Source organism: Salmo salar, chromosome 16 (assembly GCF_965601325.2).
Source record: "Salmo salar chromosome 16, fSalSal1, whole genome shotgun sequence".
Taxonomy (NCBI): Eukaryota; Metazoa; Chordata; class Actinopteri; order Salmoniformes; family Salmonidae; genus Salmo; species Salmo salar.
In genome coordinates this window covers 35,253,980-35,279,588 of record NC_138306.1, presented here as the reverse complement: position 1 = coordinate 35,279,588, position 25,609 = coordinate 35,253,980, and the positions used below count along the sequence as shown (strand labels likewise).

General features: G+C 42.0%; 1 protein-coding gene across 1 annotated transcript; it reads left to right on the top strand.

Annotated features, from left to right (window-relative positions):
* Positions 1 to 318: 318 nt before the first annotated feature.
* On the top strand, positions 319 to 24,351 carry LOC106573700 (heat shock factor-binding protein 1). The gene is made up of 4 exons (XM_014148990.3): positions 319 to 557; positions 1,633 to 1,699; positions 2,107 to 2,233; positions 24,033 to 24,351. The coding sequence occupies exons 1-3, from the start codon at positions 513 to 515 to the stop codon at positions 2,229 to 2,231; spliced, it is 237 nt and encodes a 78-aa protein (XP_014004465.1). The 5' UTR covers positions 319 to 512; the 3' UTR covers positions 2,232 to 2,233; positions 24,033 to 24,351.
* Positions 24,352 to 25,609: the final 1,258 nt, after the last annotated feature.

Genomic DNA, 25,609 nt, shown 5'->3' with positions numbered 1-25,609 from the left:
CTTTTGATACTTAAGTATATTTTTGCAATTACATTTACTTTTATAATTAAGTATATTTAAAATCGAATTATTTTTTAATTTTACTCAAGTAGTATTTTACTGGGTGACTTTCACTTTTTATATTAATGTATCTTTACTTTTACTCAAGTATGACAATTGGGTACTTTTTCCACCACTGTCCACAGACAGACTTGTTGTCTCCCACAATGTATCAATGCTAGTCACTTTGCATAGGGTCGGGTTTACGAGACTATGAAAACTGCGGGATTAAAATCATCGAATATAGCCAAATCGAGGCTCTGCATACCAAAAAACTAAACGTTCCACATTCCGTTGGGTTTCTGCTTCAGTGTTCTCGCGATACAACGTGTTTTGCAAAAACAGCTGACTGACATATCTGGATTTACGGGGTAGAGCTAGGGATCCTCTATTTATTTTAGCTCACGGTAGCTAATTTAGCTAGAGTTCATTTTACACCACTTCATAACACGCGTGTCGTGCAGAGGGAAAATATGGCAGAAACTGATCCAAAGTCAGTTCAGGACCTTACCAATGTGGTGAGTATATGACATTGAAGCTAGCTAAATTAGCTAGCCAGCCAACATTCACCCAGGCCTGGTGAATGGATATGTTTCGATTTACATTAGCCAATCATTTCAATAGCCTATGTAACTAGCTAGCTAAGAAATTGGATCGTACGAAATGACTGTAAAAGTAGAATATCAAACTCTAGAACGGTAAGAAATTATCATGGCTCCAATTGCTGTAGTGCCAAAGATGTTTTTTATAACTAACCCAAGATAGACCACAGTCTGTAGGCAGAACAAGCAAAGAGGTGGGCAGACCAAGCACGATTTAGCGAGATCCTATTGGCGCGTTCTCGCACGTATTTTTATACGTCATTAGGGAAAGAGTACCCTGTGAAATGCGTGTTGGCAATAATTACATTGGCTCTTGCACTCTTACTAAACACCGCAATTTAAAAAAAAACTTTGGCAAAGGGTAAAGTCTACAAAACATAATCTACTCTATTCGTAACATATTGTAGTTGGTAACAAATCTGTATTGAGATCAAATGTTTATTGATGATACAATTTGCAGAATGTCGGCCAAAATCCATCTCGCGCCATCTTCTCCCATTGCTGGCCACTGGCCTCCCACTCATCACCATATTTGGTGGGGTGGAAATGCCAATCGGATGTTTCAGATGTATACGTTCAGTGAAACATCTGGCTCATTGTTCTATCTGTGGTAATGCTGTGGCTACATCTCCCATAATCTGGATTTCACTGACTGAAAAAGGAACGCCTTCTCTTTTTATCCATGATCATGCTCTGTATAGCTTGCTTATATAAATAAACAATCACGATATAAAAAGGGCCAATACATTTTGATGTGGTTTGAATCCTGCTAAATTAAAGTTTACAAAATTATTCTGAATTGACCACAAACCATCTTTGCTGTATTTTTTTTCTCTACTTCCCCCCCCCCCCACCCCTTTCTTTATTTCTATCCTCCAGTTTGCCTTTTGGATTTTCATAAATTGCTTGCAAGATGGGTCACATTTGGTCATTGAATACAATAGATCATATCAGCCTGTGTTATGGTACACCTGTTACTGCTCTCTAAAAGGTCCAGACGCTGCTGCAACAGATGCAGGACAAGTTCCAGACCATGTCAGACCAGATCATCGGAAGAAATATCCTCAACATGTTTAGGTAACTTGGTATGGGCCTAGATCTTTCAAGTCATTATACATCTTTTATAAATGGGGGTGTCATACGGTCACATCCCCATTAGTTCATTTCCAAACATAATGGTCTTTAGTCCAATTTGATGTTTATTTTACATAAGCTAATTTTTCAAAGATTTCTGGTAGCACTTTATATTACAGCACAGAAAGAAGCAGTAATTGTTATAGTATTGTTATAGTATAGTAGTGCATAGGAATACATTAGATATGTCTTACCAGTTGGAGTCAGAATATTGGTTGGGGTGTGTCTGTTAGTAATCATCATTAATGTTATAATGGAGAGGTATTCCAGCCAGCACATCCCATCCGTCAGCGTTATCCACAAGTCCATTGTCTTCCTTAACCATGTTCACTTGATGAGATGAGCACCCGCATCGATGACCTGGAGAAGAACATTGCTGACCTCATGACCCAGGCAGGCGTGGAGGAGATTGAGGGGGTCAAAGAACCGCAAGTCAAAGAAGGACAAGGTTCATGAAGGTAATATAACGGCACTTTACTAAATGTTTTCTATTTCTGTATGATACTCATCGGTCCCCGGTTAAAATGTTTAAGATACGAGTGCATCGGTCTGCAGACCACAAAAAGATCAAAATGAGGCATGCATTGGTAAGAAAATCTATTCAAATATTTCGAATCGCTGGTTCCCAAAAACCATTCTCATATTACTTTCTACCTTATCTTTTGTGACAAATGATGTGTCCTCTCCTTCACTGTCAAACTAAGCATGTAACTGTGTTGACAGTCATTGATCTACAAGTAATTTTGCATGGCGAACAACCCCAGGCAATATCAGTAGCCTAGTCAAACTGCGCAATGTGCGCAGCTTCACGTGTTGACCAACGAGGTAGGCCCCTTATCTTGCACATCTGTGTGCCTTCAGCGTAAAAAATAAATAAATGCTTGTGCAATATTTGGCTTTATTAGTTGAGTGACAACCAATGTAATTGCTAGGTTATTGTTATGAAATGTACTGTTGAAAATAGTGTTTTACCAGATTAAAGTAAGCTACCGGAGACACAACTAATCTGGCTATAGCCTACCTGCTGATCGGGGCATAGCCTACATTAGATTTTATTTCAATTGTTCAGGTTCACCATCAGCAATAGTTTTAGTAGTTTTGCTTTAAGCAATCAGTGTATATGGTCAAGTGTAGATATGCAGGGTTGGTTGATCATTTCATAAAGAGGACAGCAATCACTTTTGTAAACCGCACTGCATGGTCGAAGCAAGGAAAATAAAAATGACTAGTTAATTAGTGGGTGATGGTGATTTCAGATCAAAACTGTGGCCAAAATGTAGCTCACTATACCATTGCTTCCCCTAATCTGAGCGCCATACAGCCGCCATTTTGTAAGCTCTGACCCAAATGTACTATTTTGTGATTCTTTTGTCATTTAAACTCAGCCAAAAAAAGACTGTCACTGTCAACTGTGTTTATTTTCAGCAAACTTAACATGTGTATGTTAATATTTGTATGAACATAACAAGATTCAATAACTGAGACATAAAGTGAACAAGTTCCACAGACTTGACTAACAAAAATGGAATAATGTATCCCTGAACAATGGGGGGGTCAAAATCAAAAGTAATTGTCAGTATCTGGTGTGGCCACCAGCTGCATTAAGTACTGCAGTGCATCTCCTCCTCATGGACTGCACCAGATTTGCCAGTTCTTGCTGTGAGATGTTATCCCACTCTTCCACCAAGGCACCTGCAAGTTCCCGGACATTTCTGGAGGGAATGGCCCTAGCCCTCACCCTCCGATCCAACAGGTCCCAGACGTGCTCAATGGGATTGAGATCTGGGCTCTTCGTTGGCCATGGCAGAACACACACAGAACGAGCAGTATGGCTAGTGGCATTGTCATGCTGGAGGATCATGTCAGGATTAGCCTGCAGGAAGGGTACCACATGAGGGAGGAGGATGTCTTCCCTGTTAACGCACAGCGTTGAGATTGCGTGCAATGACAACAAGCTAAGTCCGTTAATGCTGTGACACACCGCCCCAGACCATGACGGACCCTCCACCTCCAAATCGATTCCCGCTCCAGAGTACAGGCCTCAGTGTAACGCTCATTCCTTCGACGAAAAACGTGAATCCGACCATCACCCCTGTTGAGACAAAACCGGTGATGTCTGGTGAGGACCTGCCTTACAACAGGCCTACAAGCCCTCAGTCCAGCCTCTCTCAGCCTATTGCGGACAGTCTGAGCACTGATGGAGGGATTGTGCGTTCCTGGTGTAACTCGGGCAGTTGTTGTTGCCATTCTGTACCTGTCCCGCAGGTGTTATGTTCGGATGTATCGATCCTGTGCAAGTGTCGTTACACATGGTCTGCCGCTGCGAGGATGATCAGCTGTCCGTCATGTCTCCCTGTTGTGCTGTCTTAGGCGTCTCACAGTACGGACATTGTAATTTATTGCCCTGGCCACATCTGCAGTCCTCATGCCTCCTTGCAGCATGCCTAAGGCACGTTTACGCAGATGAGCAGGGAGACTGGGCATTTTTCTTTTGGTGTTTTTCAGAGACAGTAGAAAGGCCTCTTTAGTGTCATAAGTTTTCATTACTGTGACCTTAATTGCCTACCGTCTGTAAGATGTTAGTGTCTTAACGACCGTTCCACAGGTGCATGTTCATTAATTGTTTATGGTTCATTAACAAGCATGGGAAACAGTGTTTAAACCCTTTACAATGAAGATCTGTGAAGTTATTTGGATTTTTACGAATTATCTTTAAAGACGGTCCTGAAAAAGGGACGTTTCTGTTTTTGCTGAGTTTATTTTCACTTTTATTTTTTCAGTGTAGCTGCTATCAATTTCTTACAACCGACATGAACTTTTGACCATCAGATCGGAAGTTACTTACCTCAATTCCGGTTTTGACTTTGACTCATCTACCCTTGGCTCTTTCTGTAATTCCAACCCAATTTTCGGGCTACCCAAGAGGAAATGCAGACGTTAGAGGCAAGAGAGGGGGATCCTGGTGAGATTAAAGTAAAGGGAGAACCGGCCACCTCTTCCCTCCATTCTACTGGCCAATGTGGATGAGGGAGATGTTGTTTTTCCGGTCCCACACTGCCAGGTCTTCTTTTCTACCAAAGGGACTTTCGAAACTGCAATATTTTCTGCTTTTCTGAAACATGGCTCTCGGACAAGATACCTGCCGTTTGCTATCCAACTCGATGGATTCTCCATTCACCGTGCCCCAGTGGAGTTAGGGAAATCGAGGGGGGAGGGGTTTGCCTCTTCATCAACAACAACTGGTGTGCTGACTCAAAGCCTATGGATGAATCGACCCCATTGTTTACCAGTCTTGGAATACCTCATGGTCAAATGCCGACCCTTTTACCTCCTGAGGGAGTTTTCAGCTGTTATCGTGACTGTTGTATACATTTCACCTCAGGACAAGAAAAATAACAAGCTGGCACATAAACTGTACAAGGCTATAACCAAGCAGAAGAACGTACATCCAGAGGCTGCTTTCCTGGTTGCCAGCAATTTTAATTCCACATCATTAAGCCACGTGATGCCTAACTTCCATCAACACGTCTCCCTCGCCAGTAGGGGTGATAAGTCCTAGACCACTGTTATTCTAGTCACAAGCAAGTATACAAGGCCCTCCCTCATCCTCCATTGAGCAAATCAGATCATGACTCCGTACTCCTGCTTCCTGTTTACAAGCAGAAGCTTAAACAGGAATTACCTGTGACTCGCTGTGTTGAGAAATGGTATCCATAATCAGAGTTTGTGCTACAGGACTGCTTTGCTAGCATTGATTGAAATATGTTTCGTGATTCCGCTGATAACATCGACGAGCTAACCACCTCAGTCATTGGCTTCATTAGAAAATGCATTGGCGACATTGTCCCCACAGTTTAGGTTCGCTGCTTTCCCATTTAAAAGCCCTGGATTAACAGAGGTTGGCGCTAAACTAAAGGATAGGTCTACCGCACACAGGGCTATCGCAGACAACCCTGAGGCTATGGCTGAAGACAGGAACAAGTACAAGAAATCCCACAATGACCTCCGCAGAGTCATCAAACGATTCCTATTTATAGGAATAAAGTGGAATCATATTACATGCCACATGTGGCAGGGGCTACAATCCATTAAGGATTACAAAGGAAGACCCGGCCGGGATCTGCCCAACAATGTGAGGGTAACCACCGACCCAGAAAATTGGGTGATCTAGCTCTCTGACGTGAGTAAAGTCTAAATCGAGTCAAGGCCACAGAGTCCGATTAGTATTCCAGGGCGCGTTCTCACAGCATATGCAGAACAGCTGGCAGGTACACTACATGACCAAAAGTATGTGGACACCTGCTTGTCGAACATCTCATTCCAAAATCATGGGCATTAATATGGAGTCGTCGTCCTCCCCCCCCCCCCCCCCCCCCCCCCCCTGCTGCTATAACAGCCTCCACTCTTCTGGGAAGGCATTCCACTAGATGCCGGAACATGCTTTGGGGACTTCCTTCCATTCAGCCACGAGCATTAGTGAGGTCAGGCACTGATTTTGGCTGATTAGGCCTGGCTTGCAGTCGGAGTTCCAATTCATCCCAAAGGTGTTGGATGGAGTTGAGGTCAGGGCTCTGTGCAGGCCAGTAAAGTTCTTCCACACCGATCTTGACAAACCATTTCTGTATGGACCTCGCTTTGTGCACTAGGGCATTGTTATGCTGAAACAAGAAAGGGCCTTCCCCAATCTGTTGCCACAGTCAGAAACACAGATTGTCTAGAATGTCATTGTATGCTGTAGCGTTAAGATTTCACTGAAACTAAGGGGCCCGAACCAGGAAAAACAGCCCCAGACCATTCCTCCTCCACCAAACTTAATAGTTGGCACTATGCGTTGGGGCAGGTAGCGTTAACCTGGCATTCGCCAAAACTAGATTTGTCCGTCAGACTGACAAATGGTGAAGCGTGATTCATCACTCCAGAGAATGCGTTTCCACTGCTCCAGAGTCCAATGGCAACGAGCTTTACGCCACTCCAGCTGACGCTTGGCATTGCGCATGGTGATATTAAGGCTTATTTGCGGCTGCTCAGCAATGGAAACCCATTTCATGAAGCTCCCAACTAACCATTATTGTGCTGACGTTGCTTCCAGAGGCAGTTTGGAACTCTATAGTGAGTGTTACAACCAAGGACAGATGAGTCACTATCGCTTTATTGATCCACTATCCCTGCACATTGTAAATATGGTACTGGAACTGACCCTGAGTGTATATAGTATGCTTACTTTATCATGTTCTTCTTATTTTTATATATTGTGTATTTTTGTTCTACCCTCTTATTGATTAATGTATTGTTGGGGTTAGAACTTGCAAAAGGCATTTCACTGTATTTGTGGATGTGACATTAACTTGAATCTAGATGCCCCATCTCCCTTATTGCTCAGCTCAGGTGCTTGCATATGGTACACCATAGATATACAGTACCAGTCAAAGGTTTGGACACACCTACTCATTCCAGGGTTTTTCTTTATTTTTACTATTTTCTACATTGTAGAATAATGGTGAAAACATCAACACTATGAAATAACACATGGAATCATGTAGTAACCAAAAAAGTGTTAAACAAATCTAAATATATTTTAGATTGTTCAAAGTAGCCACCCTTTGCCTTAATGACAGCGTGTCACACTCTTGGCATTCTCACAACCAGCTACACCTGGAATGCTTTTCCAACAGTCTTGAAGGAGTTCCCAAATATGCTGAGCACTTGTTGGCTGCTTTTCCTTCACTCTGCAGGTCTTCCTTTCCATCTGATGCAGCACTCCATCACTCTCCTTCTTGGTCAAATAGCCCTTACACAGCCTGGAGGTATGTTGAGTCATTGTCCTGTTGAAAAACAAATGGAGCGATAGTGGCTGCCAATGACTGGAACGAATTGCAAAAATCACTGAAGCTGGAGACTTATATCTCCCTCTCTAAGTATGAGCTGTCAGAGCAGCCAATCTGTAAATAGCACACCCAACTACCTCATCCCCATATTGTTATTTATCTTCTTGCTCTTTTGCACCCCAGTATCTACTTGCACATCCTCATCAGCACATCTATCACTCCAGTGTTAATGCTAAATTGTAATTATTTTGCCTCTATGGCCTATTTATTGCCTTACCTCCCTACTCTTCAACATTTGCGCACACACTGTACATATATTTTTCTATTGTGTTATTGACTGTACGTTTGTTTATGTGTAACTCTGTTGTCGTGTCTCTGGCTATGCCGGATTAAGTGATATGACATGCTATTCTATAAAATAATTTCTCTGTAATTAATATTACCTGATTAAGCTAATCGGGTTAATGTAATTGACTAGAAAGTCGGGGCACCACGAAATAATGTTTATAGAGCTGTTATCTCCCGAATACACTCTTAAAGACCTGGTAATCTTTTACATCAATAGCAGTCAATGTTTAATCGTCACTTTATTCAGTCTCATCTAAAAGTTGTAAATTCTTGGTTATCTTCACAAACCCTGGCTTACAAGTTGAATCAGTAATACAAAATTTGGTTTAATTATTTATTTACTAAATACCTAACTAATCACTCAGAATTACATCTACACAGAATGGATCATACATTGATTACAAGTTATGTCATAAAGAAAACGTCCCTGGTGGACGGAACATATACGACGGCTGGTTACACCAAGAGAGGGGGTTGGGTTTGAGTGAAAGAGCGGGAAGACTGAGTAACAAAGGGAGAAGCTATGCTATCGTAAATACAGAATCTTTTGCATTCTAAATAACCGCCCATTTGAAAAAGGAAAATGCAATAAATACTTACTCTAAGCTGCGCTTCGGTAGATTGGTCGTAGATGGTAGGCCGGGTTGTCCTTTGAAGAATGTCTGGTGGTAGAACAGATACTTTGTAGTATCGTTGTGTTAGACTGGATACGTTGTCCGTCCTTTCCTAGCCCACGTTTACAGCGACTGCTGCTAACTCAACGGCTAGAAGGTATCACTTCTGGAGTGAATAAGAGTGAAAAGTTCATACCAAGTTGCCATACTTTTAAGTAGAGGTCGACCAATTATGATTTTTCAACACCGATACTGATTATTGGAGGACCAAAAAAAAGCCGATGCCGATTTCTTTTCTTTTTTTCTTTATTTGTAATAATGACAATTACAACAATACTGAATGAACACTTATTTTAACTTAATATAATACATCAATAAAATCAATTTAGCCTCAAATAAATAATGAAACATGTTCAATTTGGTTTAAATAATGCAGAAACAAAGTGTTGGAGAAGAAAGTAAAAGTGCAATATGTGCCATGTAAAAAAGCTAACGTTTAAGTTCCTTGCTCAGAACATGAGAACATATGAAAGCTGGTGGTTCCTTTTAACATGAGTCTTCAATATTCCCAGGTAAGATGTTTTGGGTTGTAGTTATTATAGGAATTATATAACTATTTCTCTCTATACGATGTATATTTCATATACCTTTGACTATTGGATGTTCTTATAGGCACTTTAGTATTGCCAGTGTGACAGTATAGCTTCCGTCCCTCTCCTCGCTCCTACCTGGGCTCAAACCAGGAACACATCGACAACAGCCACCCTCGAAGCAGCGCTACCCATGTAGAGCAAGGGAAACAACTACTCCAAGTCTCAGAGCGAGTGACGTTTGAAACGTTATTAGCACGCACCCGGCTAACTAGCTAGCCATTTCACATCGGTTACACCAGCCTCATCTTGGGAGTTGACAGGCTTGAAGTCATAAACAGCGCAATGCATTGCAAAGGGCTGTTTGAATGAATGCTTACCAGCCTGCTGCTGCCTACCATCGCTCAGTCAGACTGCTCTATCAAATCATAGACTTAATTATAACATAATAACACACAAATACGAGCCTTAGGTCATTAATATGGTCGAATCCGGAAACTATCATCTCGAAAACAAAACGTTATTCCTGTTACATTGCACAATCGTCAATGTTATGTCATAATTACGTAAAATTCTGGCAAATTAGTTCGCAACAAGCCAGGCGGCCCAAACTGTTGCATATACCCTGACTGCGTGCAATGAACGCAAAATGACACAATTTCACCTGGTTAATATTGCCTGCTAACCTGGATTTCTTTTAGCTAAATATGCAGGTTTAAAAATATATACTTCTGTGTATTGATTTTAAGAAAGGCGTTGATGTTTATGGTTAGGTACAGTCGTCCAACGATTGTGCTTTTTTCGCAAATGAACGCTTTTGTTAAATCATCCCATGTTTGGCCAAGTCGGCTGTCTTTTGTTAGGAAGAAATAGTCTTCACAGTTCGCAACGAGCCAGGCGGCCCAAACTGCTGACTCTGTTTGCAAGAGAAGTGACACATTTTCCCTAGTTAAAATAAATTCATGTTAGCAGGCAATATTAACTAAATATGCAGGTTTAAAAATATATACTTGTGTATTGATTTTAAGAAGGGCATTGATGTTTATGGTTGGAGCAACGTGTACCTAAGCGATTATATGCAACGCAGGACAGGCTAGATAAACTAGTAATATCATCAACCATGTGTAGTTAACTAGTGATTATGATTGATTGATTGTTTTTTTATAAGATAAGTTTCATGCTAGCTAGCAACTTACCTTGGCTTCTTACTGCATTCGCGTAACAGGCAGGCTCCTCGTGGAGTGCAATTTAAAGCAGGTGGTTAGAGCGTTGGACTAGTTAACGTAAGGTTGCAAGATTGAATCCCTGAGCTGACAAGGTAAAAATCTGTCGTTCTGCCCCTGAACAAGGCAGTTAACCCACCGTTCCTAGGCCGTCATTGAAAATAAGAATGTGTTCTTAACTGACTTGCCTAGTTAAAGGTCTAAAAAAATAAAAATCGGCCAAATCGGCATCCAAAAATACCAATTTCCGATTGTTATGAAAACTTGAAATCGGCCCTAATTAATCGGCCATTCCGATTAATCGGTCGACCTCTACTTTTAAGCTCATGTTATTCTGGCTGGTGTAGTCGAAATTCATCCTTTTGTCGTGTAGGTCGTCACCTTCACATTGAAATTCGATGCCAATTGCATAGGTTCTTGATGATGTTGGCGTAGTTCTGTAGGTGGTCTTTGTCCTTTCAACTTATATAGGATTGGTAGAGAGGGCCGTGTTTCATAGTTTACAACCACTGTCTGTTCACATGGGCGGGGCCACTGAGTTGGCAGAGTTTACTCTATGACAAACTGTTCTCTCATTAAAGGTAAACTTCTCCTTAATGCAACCACTGTGTCAGATTTCAAAAAAGCTTTACGGCGAAAGCACACCATGCGATAATCTGAGTACAGCGCTCAGCCACCAAAACAAGCCATACAGATACCCGCCATGTTGTGGAGTCAACAAAAGTCAGAAATGGCGTTATAAATATTCACTTACCTTTGATCTTCATCGGAATGCACTCCCAGGAAAATGATCGTCCCAATAAGTGCAAACCAGAAGGGATGGTGTATCGCTGCAGAATGCTGTAGTTGCCATTCTGGTTTAGTGTGCCTTGAATTCTAAATAAACCACAGACCGTGTCACCAGCAAAGCAACCCTACACCATCACACCTCCTCCTCCATGCTTCACGGTGGGAACCACACATGCAGAGATCATCCGTTCACCTACTCTGCATCTCACAAAGACACAGCAGTTGGAACCAAAAATCTCACATTTGGACTCATCAGACCAAAGGACAGATTTTCACCGTTCTAATGTCCATTGCTCGTGTGTCTTGGCCCAAGCAAATCTCTTTTTGGTGTCCTTTAGTAGTGGTTTCTTAGTAGCAATTTGACCTTGAAGGCCTGATTTTCACACAGTGTCCTCTGAACAGTTGATGTTTAGATGTGTCTGTTACTTGAACTCTATGAAGCATTTATTTGGGCTGAAATTTCTGAGGCTGGTAGCTCATTTTATTTTGGTATTTTATTAGGATCCCCATTAGCTGTTGCAAAAGCAGCAGCTACTCTTCCTGGGGTCCACACAAAACATGAAACATGACATAATACAGAACATTAATAGACAAGAACAGCTTAAGGACAGAACTACATGCATTTTTTTTAAAGGCACACGTAGCCTACATATCAATCAATACATACATCGCATACATACATACATACATACATACTACCCCGGTCAAATAGGGGTGAGACGTTGTGCTGTGAGGTGTTGCTTTATGTGTTTTAACCAGGTTTGCTGTTTATTTGAGCAATATGAGATGGAAGTGAGTTCCATGCAATAATGGCTCTATATAATACTGTACGCTTTCTTGAATTTGTTCTGGATTTGGTGACTGTGAAAAGACCCTGGTAGCATGTCTGGTGGGGTAAGTGTGTGTGTGCAGAGCTGTGTGTAAGTTGACTATGCAAACAATTTGGAATTTTCAACACAATGTTTCTTATAAACAGAAGTGATGCAGTCACTCTCCTCAACTCTTAGCCAAGAGAGACTGGCCTGCATAGTATTTATATCAGCCCTCCTGATTACAATGAAGAGCAAGACGTGACGCTCTGTTCTGGGCCAGATGCAGCTTAACTAGGTCTTTCCTTGCAGCACTGGACCACACGACTGGACAATAATAACGATTAGACAATACTTGAGCCAGCAAAACTTTGCTTTTTGGAGTGTTGTGTCAAATCAGCATCTCTTTATTACAGACAGAACTCTCCCCGTCTTCACAACCATTGAATCTATATGTTTTGACCATGACAGTTTACATTCTAAGGTAATGCCAAGTAATTTAGTCTCCTCAACTTGTTCAACAGCCACACCATTCATTACCAGATTCAGCTGAGGGCTAGATCTTAGGGAATGATTTGTACCAAATACAATGCTCTTAGTTTTAGAGATGTTCAGGACCAGTTTATTACTGGCCACCTATTCCAAAACAGATTGCAACTCTTTAAGGGTTTCAGTGACTTCATTAGCTGTATTTGCTGATGCGTATATGGCTGAATCATCAGCATACATGGACACGCATGCTTTGTTTAATGCCAGTGGCAGTTCATTGGTAAAAATAGAAAAGAGTAGAGGGCCTAGAGAGCTGCCCTGCGGTACACCACATTTGACATGTTTGACATTAGAGAAGCTTCCATTAAAGAACACCCTTTGAGATCTATTAGATTGCCATATCGTGAATTCAGAGCTGAGGTTAAAGCCATAACAAGTTTTTTTCAACAACTGGTTATGGTCAATAATATCAAAGGCTGCACTGAAATCAGGCAGTACAGCTCCCACAATCTTCCTATTATAAATGTCTTTCAACCAATCATCAGTCATTTGTGTCAGTGCAGTACATGTTGAGTGCCCTTCTCGATAAGCATGCTGAAAGTCTGTTGTTAATTTGTTTACAGAGAAATAGCATTGTATTTGGTCAAACACAATTTTTTTCTAACAGTTTGCTAAGAGCTGGCAGCAAGCTTATAGGTCTGCTGTTAGAACTAGTAAAGATCGCTTTACCACTCTTGGGTAGCAGAATTACTTTGGCTTCCCTCCAGGTCTGAAGACAAACACTTTCTTCTAGGCTCAGATTAAAGACATGACAGATGGGAGTGGCTATAGAGTCAGCTACCATCCTCAGTAGCTTTCCATCTAAGTTGTCAATGCCAGGAGGTTTGTCATTATTGATCGATTACAATTTTCCCATCTCTCCCACACTAACTTTACATAATTCAAACTTGCAATGCTTTTCTTTCATTATTAGTTTTTTTATGCATGAATACGATGGATCACTGTTCGTTGTTGGCATTTCCTGCCTAAGTTTGCCCACTTTGCCAATGAAGTAATCATAAAAATAACTGGCAACATTAAATGGTTTTGTGATGAATAAGATATCTGATTTGATGAAAGATGGCGTTGAATGCCTTTCTGCCCATAATTTCATTTAAAGTACAAGTTTTTTCCATCATTCTTTATATAATTGATTTTGGTTTCATAATACAGTTTCTTATTCTTTTTGTTGAGTTTAGTCACAATTTCAGCCAGTCAAATGTGCAGCCAGACTTAGTGGCCACTCCTTTTGCTCCATCTCTTTCAACCATACAGTTTTTCAATTCCTCATCAATCCATGGAGCCTTAATAGTTCTAACGGTCAGTTTCTTAACAGGTGAACGTTTATCAATAATTGGAAGAAGCAATTTCATAAATTCATTAGGTGAAATGTCTGGATGCTCCTCATTTATCACATCAGACCAACAAATATTTTTAACATCATCCACATAAGTCGCAGCAAATTATTTTGTATAAGCTCTTATACACTATTTTAGGCCCAGCTGTTGGAACTTTGGCTTTCCTGGATATTGTGATCACTGCATCCAATGGGTATGGATACAGCTTTAGAACAAACCCAGACAGGAAGACCACGTCAGTGACTCAACCCACTCGAGTGATCCCAGTGGAAGGAGGGGAACCGGCCAGGCAGAGACAGCAAGGGCGGTTCGTTGCTCCAGCCTTTCCGTTCACCTTCACACCCCTGGGCCAGACTACACTTAATCATAGGACCTACTGAAGAGGCGAGTCTTCAGTAAAGACTTAAAGGTTGAGACTGAGTCTGCGTCTCTCACATGGGTAGGCAGACCATTCCATAAAAATGGAGCTCTATAGGAGAAAGCCCTGCCTCCAGCTGTTTGCTTAGAAATTCTAGGGACAATTAGGAGGCCCGCGTCTTGTGACCGTAGCGTACATGTAGGTATGTACGGCAGGACCAAATCGGAAAGATAGGTAGGAGCAAGCCCATGTAATGCTTTGTAGGTTAGCAGTAAAACCTTGAAATCAGCCCTTGCCTTAACAGGAAGCCAGTGTAGGGAGGCTAGCACTGGAGTAATATGATCAAATGTTTTGGTTCTAGTCAGGATTCTAGCAGCCGTATTTGGCACTAACTGAAGTTTATTTAGTGCTTTATCCGGGTAGCCGGAAAGTAGAGCATTGCAGTAGTCCAGCCTAGAAGTAACAAAAGCATGGATTAATTTTTCTGCATCATTTTTGGACAGAAGGTTTCTGATTTTTGCAATGTTACGTAGATGGAAAAAAGCTGTCCTTGAAACAGTCTTGATATGTTCTTCAAAAGAGAGATCAGGGTCCAGAGTGACGCCGAGGTCCTTCACAGTTTTATTTGAGACGACTGTACAACCATCCAGATTAATTGTCAGATTCAACAGAAGATCTCTTTGTTTCTTGGGACCTAGAACAAGCATCTCTATTTTGTCCGAGTTTAAAAGTAGAAAGTTTGCAGCCATCCACTTCCTTATGTCTGAAACACAGGCTTCTAGCAAGGGCAATTTTGGGGCTTCACCATGTTTCATTGAAATGTACAGCTGTGTGTCATCCGCATAGCAGTGAAATTTAACATTTATGTTTTCGAATGACATCCCAAGAGGTAAAATATATAGTGAAAACAATAGTGGTCCTAAAAAGGAACCTTGAGGAACACCGAAATTTACAGTTGATTTGTCAGAGGACAAACCATTCACAGAGACAAACTGATATCTTTCCGACAGATAAGATCTAAACCAGGCCAGAACTTGTCCATGTAGACCAATTTGGGTTTCCAATCTCTCCAAATGAATGTGCTGATCGATGGTATCAAAAGCAGCACTAAGATCTAGGAGCACGAGGACAGATGCAGAGCCTCGGTCTGACGTCATAAAAGGTAATTTACCACCTTCACAGGTGCAGTCTCAGTGCTATGATGGGGTCTAAAACCAGACTGAAGCGTTTCGTATACATTGTTTGTCTTCAGGAAGGCAGTGAGTTGCTGCGCAACAGCTTTTTCTACAATTTTTGAGAGGAATGGAAGATTCGATATAGGCCGATTTTAGTTTTTTTTATAATTTTTGGGTCAAGATTCGGCTTTTTCCAGAGGCTTTATTACTGCCACTTTTAGTGAGTTTGGTACACATCCGGTGGATAGAGAGCCGTTTGTTATGCTCAACATAGGAGGGCCAAGCACAGGAAGCAGCTCTTTCAGTAGTTTAGTTGGGATAGGGTCCAGTATGCAGCTTGAAGGTTTAGAGGCCATGATTATTTTCATCATTGTGTCAAGAGATATAGTACTAAAACACTTTAGTGTCTCCCTTGATCCTAGGTCCTGGCAGAGTTGTACAGACTCAGGACAACGGAGCTTTGGAGGAATACGCAGATTTAAAGAGGAGTCCGTAATTTGCTTTCTAATGATCATGATCTTTTCCTCAAAGAAGTTCATGAATTCATTACTGCTGAAGTGAAAGCCATCCTCTCTTGGGGAATGCTGTTTTTTTAGTTAGCTTTGCGACAGTATCAAAGAAATTTCGGATTGTTCTTATTTTCCTCAATTAAGTTGGAGAAATAGGATGATCGAGCAGCAGTGAGGGCTCTTCGATACTGCACGGTACTGTCTTTCCAAGCTAGTCGGAAGACTTCCAGTTTGGTGTGGTGCCATTTCCGTTCCAATTTTCTGGAAGCTTGCTTCAGAGCTCGTGTATTTTCTGTATACCAGGGAGCTAGTTTGTTATGACAAATGTTTTTCGTTTTTAGGGGTGCAACTGCATCTAGGGTATTGCGCAAGGTTAAATTGAGTTCCTCAGTTAGGTGGTTAATTGTTTTTTGTCCTCTGACGTCCTTGGGCAGGCAGAGGGAGTCTGGAAGGGCATCAAGGAATCTTTGGGTTGTCTGAGAATTTATAGCATGACTTTTAATGCTCCTTGGTTGGGGTCTGAGCAGATTATTTGTTGCGATTGCAAACGTAACAAAATGGTGGTCCGATAGTCCAGGATTATGAGGAAAAACATTAAGATCCACAACATTTATTCCATGGGACAGAACTAGATCCAGAGTATGACTGTTGCAGTGAGTTGGTCCAGAGACATGTTGGACAAAACCCACTGAGTCGATGATGGCTCCGAAAGCCTTTTGGAGTGGGTCTGTGGACTTTTCCATGTGAATATTAAAGTCACCAAAAATTAAAATATTATCTGCGATGACTACAAGGTCCGATAGGAATTCAGGGAACTCAGTGAGGAACGCTGCATATGGCCCAGGAGGCCTGTAAACAGTAGCTATAAAAAGTGATTGAGTAGGCGGCATAGATTTCATGACTAGAAGCTCAAAAGACGAAAAAGTCGTTGTTGGGGGGGGTTTTTAAATTGAAATTTGCTATCGTAAATGTTAGCAACACCTCCGCCTTTGCGGGATGTGCGGGGGATATGGTCACTAGTGTAACCAGGGGGTGAGGCCTCATTTAACACAGTAAATTCATCAGGCTTAAGCCATGTTTCAGTCAGGCCAATCACATCAAGATTATGATCAGTGATTAGTTCATTGACTATAACTGCCTTGGAAGTGAGGGATCTAACATTAAGTAGCCCTATTTTGAGATGTGAGGTATCACAATCTCTTTCAATAATGACAGGAATGGAGGAGGTCTTTATTCTAGTGAGATTGCTAAGGCGAACACCGCCATCTTTCATTTTTCCCAACCTAGGTCGAGGCACAGACACGGTCTCAATGGGGATAGCTGAGCTGACTACACTGACTGTGCTAGTGGCACACTCCCCTAAGCTGGCAGGCTGGCTAACAGCCTGCTGCCTGGCCTGCACCCTATTTCATTGTGGAGCTAGAGGAGTTAGAGCCCTGTCTATGTTCGTAGATAAGATGAGAGCACCCCTCCAGCTAGGATGGAGTCCGTCACTCCTCAACAGGCCAGGTTTGGTCCTGTTTGTGGGTGAGTCCCAGAAAGAGGGCCAATTATCTACAAATTCTATCTTTTGGGAGGGTCAGAAAACCGTTTTCAACCAGCGATTGAGTTGTGAGACTCTGCTGTAGAGCTCATCACTCCCCCTAACTGGGAGGGGGCCAGAGACAATTACTCGATGCCGACACATCATTCTAGCTGATTTACACACTGAAGCTATGTTGCGCTTGGTGACCTCTGACTGTTTCATCCTAACATCGTTGGTGCCGACGTGGATAACAATATCTCTATACTCTCTACACTCGCCAGTTTTAGCTTTAGCCAGCACCGTCTTTAGATTAGCCTTAACGTCGGTAGCCCTGCCCCCTGGTAAACAGTGTTTGATCGCTGGATGATTCGTTTTAAGTCTAATACTGTGGGTAATGGAGTCGCCAATCACTAGGGTTTTCAATTTGTCAGAGCTAATCGTGGGAGGCTTCGGCGTCTCAGACCCCATAACGGGAGGAGTAGAGACCAGAGAAGTCTCGGCCTCTGACTCCGACTCGCTTAATGGGGAGAACCGGTTGAAAGTTTCTGTCGGCTGAATAAGCGACACCGGTTGAGCATTCCTACAGCGTTTCCCTCCAGAAGCCATGAGAAAGTTGTCCGACTGCGGGGACCGTGCGAGGGGGTTTATACTAACGTTACTATCTGTACTTACAGACGCCGTTTCATCCTTTCCTACACTGAAATTGCCCTTGCCTAACGATTGCGTCTGAAGCTGGGCTTGCAGCACAGCTATCCTCGCCGTAAGGCGATCGTTCTCCTGTATATTATGAGTACAACGACTGCAATTAGAAGGCATCATGTTAATGTTACTTAGCTTCGGCTGTTGGAAGTCCTGACGAACCATGTCCAGATAAAAGCTCCGGAGTGAAAAAGTTGAATGAAAAAAGTTGAGTGAGGGGAAAAACTAAAAATATAAACGGTAATCAAAAAGTAAAAACCGTGAAGTTGTCAGGTAGCAAAGTAAGATTGGCAACAAAACGCACAGCAGCATGTAAACAAGTCTGCAAGTTGTGACCGGAAACAGGAAACAGTTTCCAATCACAGCCAGTTGTGATACAGCATGGAATCAAACCAGGGTCTGTAGTAACGCCTCTAGCACTGCGATGCAGTGCCTTAGACCGATGCGCCACTCGGGAGCCCCAGTAGGTAGGTTGATTAATAACCTGAACCAGATTACAGGCACTGGTTACGGTAAGAAGCTTCCTCTTGAGCGGACAGCTTGATGAAAACCAGTCAATATTCAGGTACCCAAGAAAGTAGACCTTTCTGTTTACATCACATACACTATCAAGCCTGTCACACATATTATTTAGATACTGACTGTTTGAACTTGGTGACCTCTAGCAACACCCCCAAAAAAAGCTTTAGATGTGCCAAGTGAACCTGCAACCACAACACTTCAATAACACTTGACATAAGATCTTCTCTAAGCATTACAGGGATATGGCTCTGTGTATACATACAGCAACATCTCACCCATAAGCATTTCTGTCTTCTATAGATGTTATATCCTTGTATTGCTACTACTGAATTATCTAAGTGAGTTTCAGAAATTGATAATATATGAATGTTAGCAAGTTATTGATTTCATGAACCTTATTTCTAAGGCTACATATATTAATATGAGCTATTTTCAGTCCTTTCCTGGGTAGCTTATCAGAGATAGACATAATGTGGAAAAGAGCAAAGAAAGCAAGAGAAAAATAGGGTGGACAATGAGCCTGTAAGCAATGTCCCCACGCGCTCTCCCAGCTTTCATGGCTGGGATCAGTTCTTTCCTCTTCTGGCACACAGCTTCAGGATAGTCCTCGTTGAGGAAGATATCATTTCCTCGAGTTCTTGGCTCTTTCCAGAACAGCTACCTTGTCCTTGAACCTCAGGAACTTGAACACTGCGGTGGTGGGATTTCCGGGCCGGTGGTGGGATTTCCAGTCCTGTGGGCGCGCTTCACTTCAATCTTCCTGTGGTCCATCTTCAATTTCTCAGATATCATTTCCCTCACTGTGTCCTCAAACTCCATCCAGGTCTCATGTGGAGATTCTGCAATTACGTTCACAACCACGTGGTTCCACCTTGATTGTCCCTCAATGATTCATCTGTCATTGTTATTGTTGATTCACATACAGAACTGATGTCCTCTCTCAATGTCATCTTGCCGTTCTCTTGTTTCAACTCATCGAACTGACCCTGGGACAACCACAAACTGTTCTTCAGGTCCTGGACCTCGTCAAATATTTTAGTAGTTGAATCCACCGTTTTGGACAAAACACTTGAAGCTATTTTCTTGTTGTAACAACTGCTTGTAGAACTCTTTGTTCATTTAAAAGATCCTTCATGTGTGATAGACACCACTGTCCTCAGTCTATGTCATGGTAGCTAGCAACGTAGGTTACGCTGTTACTCCTCGTAGTTCCAGGAAGAGTATTTGTCCTCTGCAGCAGAGGTAACTCTGTGTCTTCCTTTCCTGTGGCAGTCCTCATGAGAGCCAGCTTCATCATAGCACTTGATAGTTTTTGCGACTGCACTTGAAGAAACTTTCAACGTTTTTGAAATTTTCCATATTGACTGACCTTCATTTCTTAAAATAATGATGGACTGTCGTTTCTCTTTTCTTATTTGAGCTGTTCTTGCCATAATATGGACTTGGTCTTTTACGAAATAGGGATATCTTCTGTATATCACCCCTACCTTGTCACAACACAACTGATTTGGCTCAAGCACATTAAGGAAAGTTTTATCAAGGCACACCTGTTAATTGAAATGCATTCCAGGTGACTACCTCATGAAGCTGGTTGAGAGAATGCCAAGAATGTGAAAAGCTGTCATCAAGGTAAAGGGTGGCTACTTTGAAGGATCTCAAATATATTTTGATTTGTTTACCACTTTTTTGGGTTACTACATGATTCCATATGTGTTATTTCATAGTTTTGATGTCTTCACTATTAGTCTACAATGTAGAAAATATTTAAAATAAAGAAACCCTTCAATGAGTAGGTGCGTCCAAACTTTTGACTGGTACCGTCTCAACTCAGACAGATCCAGTTCAGATTTTTATTTAGAATGGAAAATTAGTTAATGCAACAAATGTTAGTGCATTGACCCAAATCACATCGATTCGTTCCTCTAATCAAACCAAATTGTTTCATTAGTGACTGAATTGTATCATATTGGAGCCCATGTATCTACACTGAACAAAAATAAACACAACATGCAACATTTTCTAAGATTTTACTGAGTTACAGTTCATATGAGGAAATCAGTCAATTTAAATAAATTCATTAGGCCCTAATCTATGGATTTCACATGAATGGGAATACAGATACAGTGTTTGGAAAGTATTCAGACCCCTTGACTTTTTACACATTTTATTACATTACAGCCTTATTCTAAAATGGATGAAACATTTTTCCCCCTCATCAATCTACACACAATACCCCATAATGACGAAGCAAAATCAGGTTTTTAGAAATGCTAGCAAATGTATTAAAAATAAAAAGCATACCTTATTTACATAAGTATTCAGACCCTTTGCTATGAGACTCTGAAGTTGAGCTCAGGTGCATCCTGTTTTCATTGATCATCCTTGATGTTTCTACAACTTAATTGGAGTCCACCTGTGGTAAATTCAATTGATTGGACATGATTTGTAAAGGCACATACCTGTCTTATATAAGGTCCCACAGTTTACAGTGCATGTCAGAGCAAAAATCAATCCGTGAGGTCAAAGGAATTGTCTGTAGAGCTCTGAGACAGGATTGTATCGTGGCACAGATCTGGGGAAGGGTACCAAAACATGTCTGCACCATTGAAGGTCCCCAAGAACACAGTGGCCTCCATCATTCTTAAATGGAAAAAGTTTGGAACCACCAAGACTCTTCCTAGAGCTGGCCGCCCGGCCAAACTGAGCCATCGGGGGAGAAGGGCATTGGTCAGGGAGGTGACCAAGAACCCAACGGTCGCTCTGACAGAGCCCAGAGTTCCTCTGTGGAGATGGTTGTCCTTCTGGAAGGTTCTATCATCTCTGCAGCACTCCACCAATCAGGCCTTTATGGCAGAGTGGCCAGACGGAAGCCACTCCTCAGTAAAAGGCATATGACAGCCCGCTTGGAGTTCGCCAAAAGGCACCTAAAGGACTCTCAGACCAAGAGAAACAAGATTCTCTGGTCTGATAAAACCAAGCTTGAGCTATTTGGCTTGAATACCAAGCGTCACATCTGGAGGAAACCTGGCACCATCCCTACGGTGAAGCATGGTAGTGGCAGCATCATGCTGTGGGGATGTTTTTCAGCAGCAGGGACTGGGATGCTAGTCAGGATCGAGGGGAAATATGAACGGAGCAAAGTACAGAGAGATCCTTGTTGAAAACCTGCTCAGGACCTCAGACTGGGGCCAAGGTTCACCTTCCAACAGGACAATAACCCTAAGCGCACACGCCAAGACAATGCAGGAGTGGCTTCGAGACAAGTCTCTGAATGTCCTTGAGTGGCCCAGCTAGAGCCCACACTTGAACCCGATCTAACAACTCTGGAGAGACCTGAAAATAGCTGTGCAGCGACGCTCCACATCCAGGTGGGCTCCCCAAATACAGGTGTGCCAAGCTTGTAGCGTCATACCCAAGAAGACTCAAGGCTGTAATCCCTGCCAAAGGTACTTCAACAAGGTACTGAGTAAAGAAATGGGGTGTGTAGATTGTTTGAAAAATAATAATAAAAAGGCTGTAACAAAATGTGGAAAGTCAATGGGTCTGAATACTTAACGAATGCACTGTATGCATCTTTGTCACACATACCTTTAAAAAAAAAGGTAGGGACGTGGATCAGAAAATCAGTCAGTATATGGTGTGACCACCATTTGCCTCATGCAGCGCGACACATCTCCTTTGCATTGAATTGATCAGGCGGTTTATTGTGGACTGTGAAATGTTGTCCCACTCCTCTTCAATTACTGCACGAAGTTGCTGGATATTGGCGGGAACTGGAACACGCTGTCAATCCAGAGCATCCCAAACATGTTCTATGCATGTTATGTCTGAGTATGCAGGCCATGGAAGAACTGGGACATTTTCAGCTTCCAGGAATTGTGAACTGATCCTTGCAACATGGGCTGTGCATTATCATGCTGACACATGAGGTGATGGCATTGGATGAATGGCACAACATTGGGCCTCAGGATCTTGTCACGGTATCTCTGAGCATTCAAACTCCCATCGATAAAATGCAATTGTGTTCATTGCCCGTAGTTTATGCCTGCCCATGTCATAACTACACCGCCACCATGGGGAACTCTGTTCACAACATTGACATCAGCAAACCGCTTGCCCACATGACGCCATACTGCCCGGTACCATTGAAGCCGGGATTCATGTGTGAAGAGCACACTTCTCCAGCATGCCAGTGGCTATCGAGGTGAGCATTTGCCCACTGAAATAAGTTACAACACTGAACTGCAGTCAGGTCAAGACCTGGTGAGGACGACGAGCACGCAGATGAGCTTCCCTGAGATGGTTTCTGACAGTTTGTGCAGATATTCTTCGCTTGTGCATACCCAGTTTCATCAGCTGTCCAGGTGACTGGTCTCAGACGACCCCACAAGTGAAGACGATGGATGTTGAGGTCCTGGGGTTGCATGGTTACACGTGGTCTGCGGTTGTGAGGCTGGTTGGACGTACTGCCAAATTCTCTAATGACATTGGAGGCGGCTTATGGTAGAGAAATTAACATTAAATTCTCTGGTGGAATTTCCAGCAGCCAGCATGCCAATTGTACTCTCCCTCAAAATTTGAGACATCTGTGGCATTGTGTTGTGACAACTGCACATTTTAAAGTGGCCTTTTATTGTCCCCAGCACAAGGTGCACCTGTGTAATGATCATGCTGTTTAATCGGCTTCTTGATATGCCACACCTGTCAGGTGGATGGATTTTCTTGGCAAAGGAGAAATGCTCACTAAAGGGATGTAAACAAATTTGTGTACAACATGATTTAGAAATAAGCTTTTTGTGCATATGGAACATTTCTGGGAACATTTCTTTTTTTATTTAAGCGCATGAAACATGGGACCAACACTTTACATGTTGCATTTATATTTTTGTTCAGTGTAGAGACTTATTGTATCTTCTTGAACGTGAAAGATTCACATTCCTAGTACTCACCTTCTGGCACTCATCCCTGTATCCAAGTTGGTAGTAGTCCTGCATATACAAACATTTCAGGTGAAAGAAAAGTTATCATTTAAGCTGCATGAATAACCTCACTGGTCAACATCTTTGACAAATCCCATTCAGAAAGTGTCACATGGCTAGCATTCACATCCTTTACTCAAATTATAGTTTATGGCCTACCTTTTTATGGCCTACCTTTTTGATGCCACATACCAATTTGAAGTTGAAATAACATTAGTTCTCCATCAATGACACATTTGATCAAAATGAATAATTCAGATTTTTTTTTACTTGAATTGATGGAAAGTTCTTTGTAGGTCTATAGATAGATGATGATTGCAGTTGGAAACCGTAAACAATTCCATCAGGAAAAATTAGTGTCCCTAAGTGTATGCTTAACCAACTATAAAACACATTTCAATTACAGGTTGCCAAGACGACAAGCTGTCAAGGACTTTCTTCAGGAGCAGCATACTCTTCCACTATAACCATGAACTATTTTCATTTAGTGTGTTGTGAAATGCTTTTTTATATTGACTATTGTAATAAAAGTAACAGTTCTAATGTAGTGACTTGAAGATGTGTTATTTGTAAATTAGTATTTCCCTCAGAACTTTTCAGCCCTATTAGTAATGGTTGATTGAAGTATACAGTAGAAGCCAGTGATATTAGCAGCACTGTGCCAAGTGGAATGCATTCAGAATTCAACTGATTTTCTTCTATTAAAGTTATTTAATACAAACCAATCTTAGTCTCATTCTTAGACAAAACATCAATCAACATATTGGTTTTACTTGGAAGTTGCTTTGTTTTAAAATCAGCCTGAATGCCCTGAACCTATCCTATGGGCCTCTTGCAGATGTGCCTCCTTTAAGGTGTGTATCAGGATAGTGTTGCCCTAGAGCCCTCAAACTCAACTCTGGACCTCAAAGCCATTTCCACTGCATTTTTTCATTGTTCCCCTCTAATCAGGGACTAATTTAGACCTGGGACACCAGGTGTGTGCAATTAATGATCAGATAGAAGAGAAACGAAACAGGCTCCAGACCTTGTATAACCCTGCCCTTGAGGAGATCTTGACTGAAGAACTCTCAGCTACAACCGAGGCGGCCAGCACAATCAGACCCTAACACCATGTCCCACCTGACATCTCACCTCATCCACATGGGGATGTTGGCCTACTCTATAATTGGGATGATAATAATAATTTTCCTAGGACTCTTTATTCAAATGCTTGTAAAAAGACGCATAAAAGGACATGTTCTCCATACTTTCTACAAGATCATCTTGGTTTACCATATAACAATGGTAAAGAAATAATAATTTAAGTGCCAACAGCATTAAAACAATTAAACTTGGAAAAATGTTATGTGAGGCGGAGTGAAGAAAGAAAGAGTTCTGTAGTTCAATATATGGGCAGGTAAAGTCTGATAGAGCAGAGGATTAAACCTGCCTTCTAGTCATTACATTTAGGTAGAACTAGAGGGTAGAGGCTGACTTAGAATGTAAAATCTGCCTCAGCCAAACGTATCCCTCTGAGATTTGTTATATTTTGTCCAGAGGCAACTCCATGTTCTTATACCTATGAGGAGGGCAAAACAATGTGAGAGATGATGCACAATATTAATAACTGGATAAAAATATATGAATTTCAATTGCATGTGAAGGCATTGAGGTGTCAGTGTTTGATGCACATACAGTGTCATATTTCAGACCTGTGTGTGCCCTCACCAGGCAATGCTGATTCATGGGTCCAGGTAAGTTGAGTTTGGAGGTGCCCAGGGGAATCTGCTTGTTCTCCTGTCTGGGGCCTGAACCTACATCTTCATAAGATGCTTCTCACAACGCTGCACAGCCTTCTTACGCTCCACCACCCTAAACACACACACAGAAAGGAGTGTTCAGTCAGGATATCATCTTCCCTTTATGAGCAATAATATTCCGTCTGTCTGCTACCAGTAAGGGCCACTCATGCCTTCAGCTTGCCGTCTGAGCTGTGAGCTT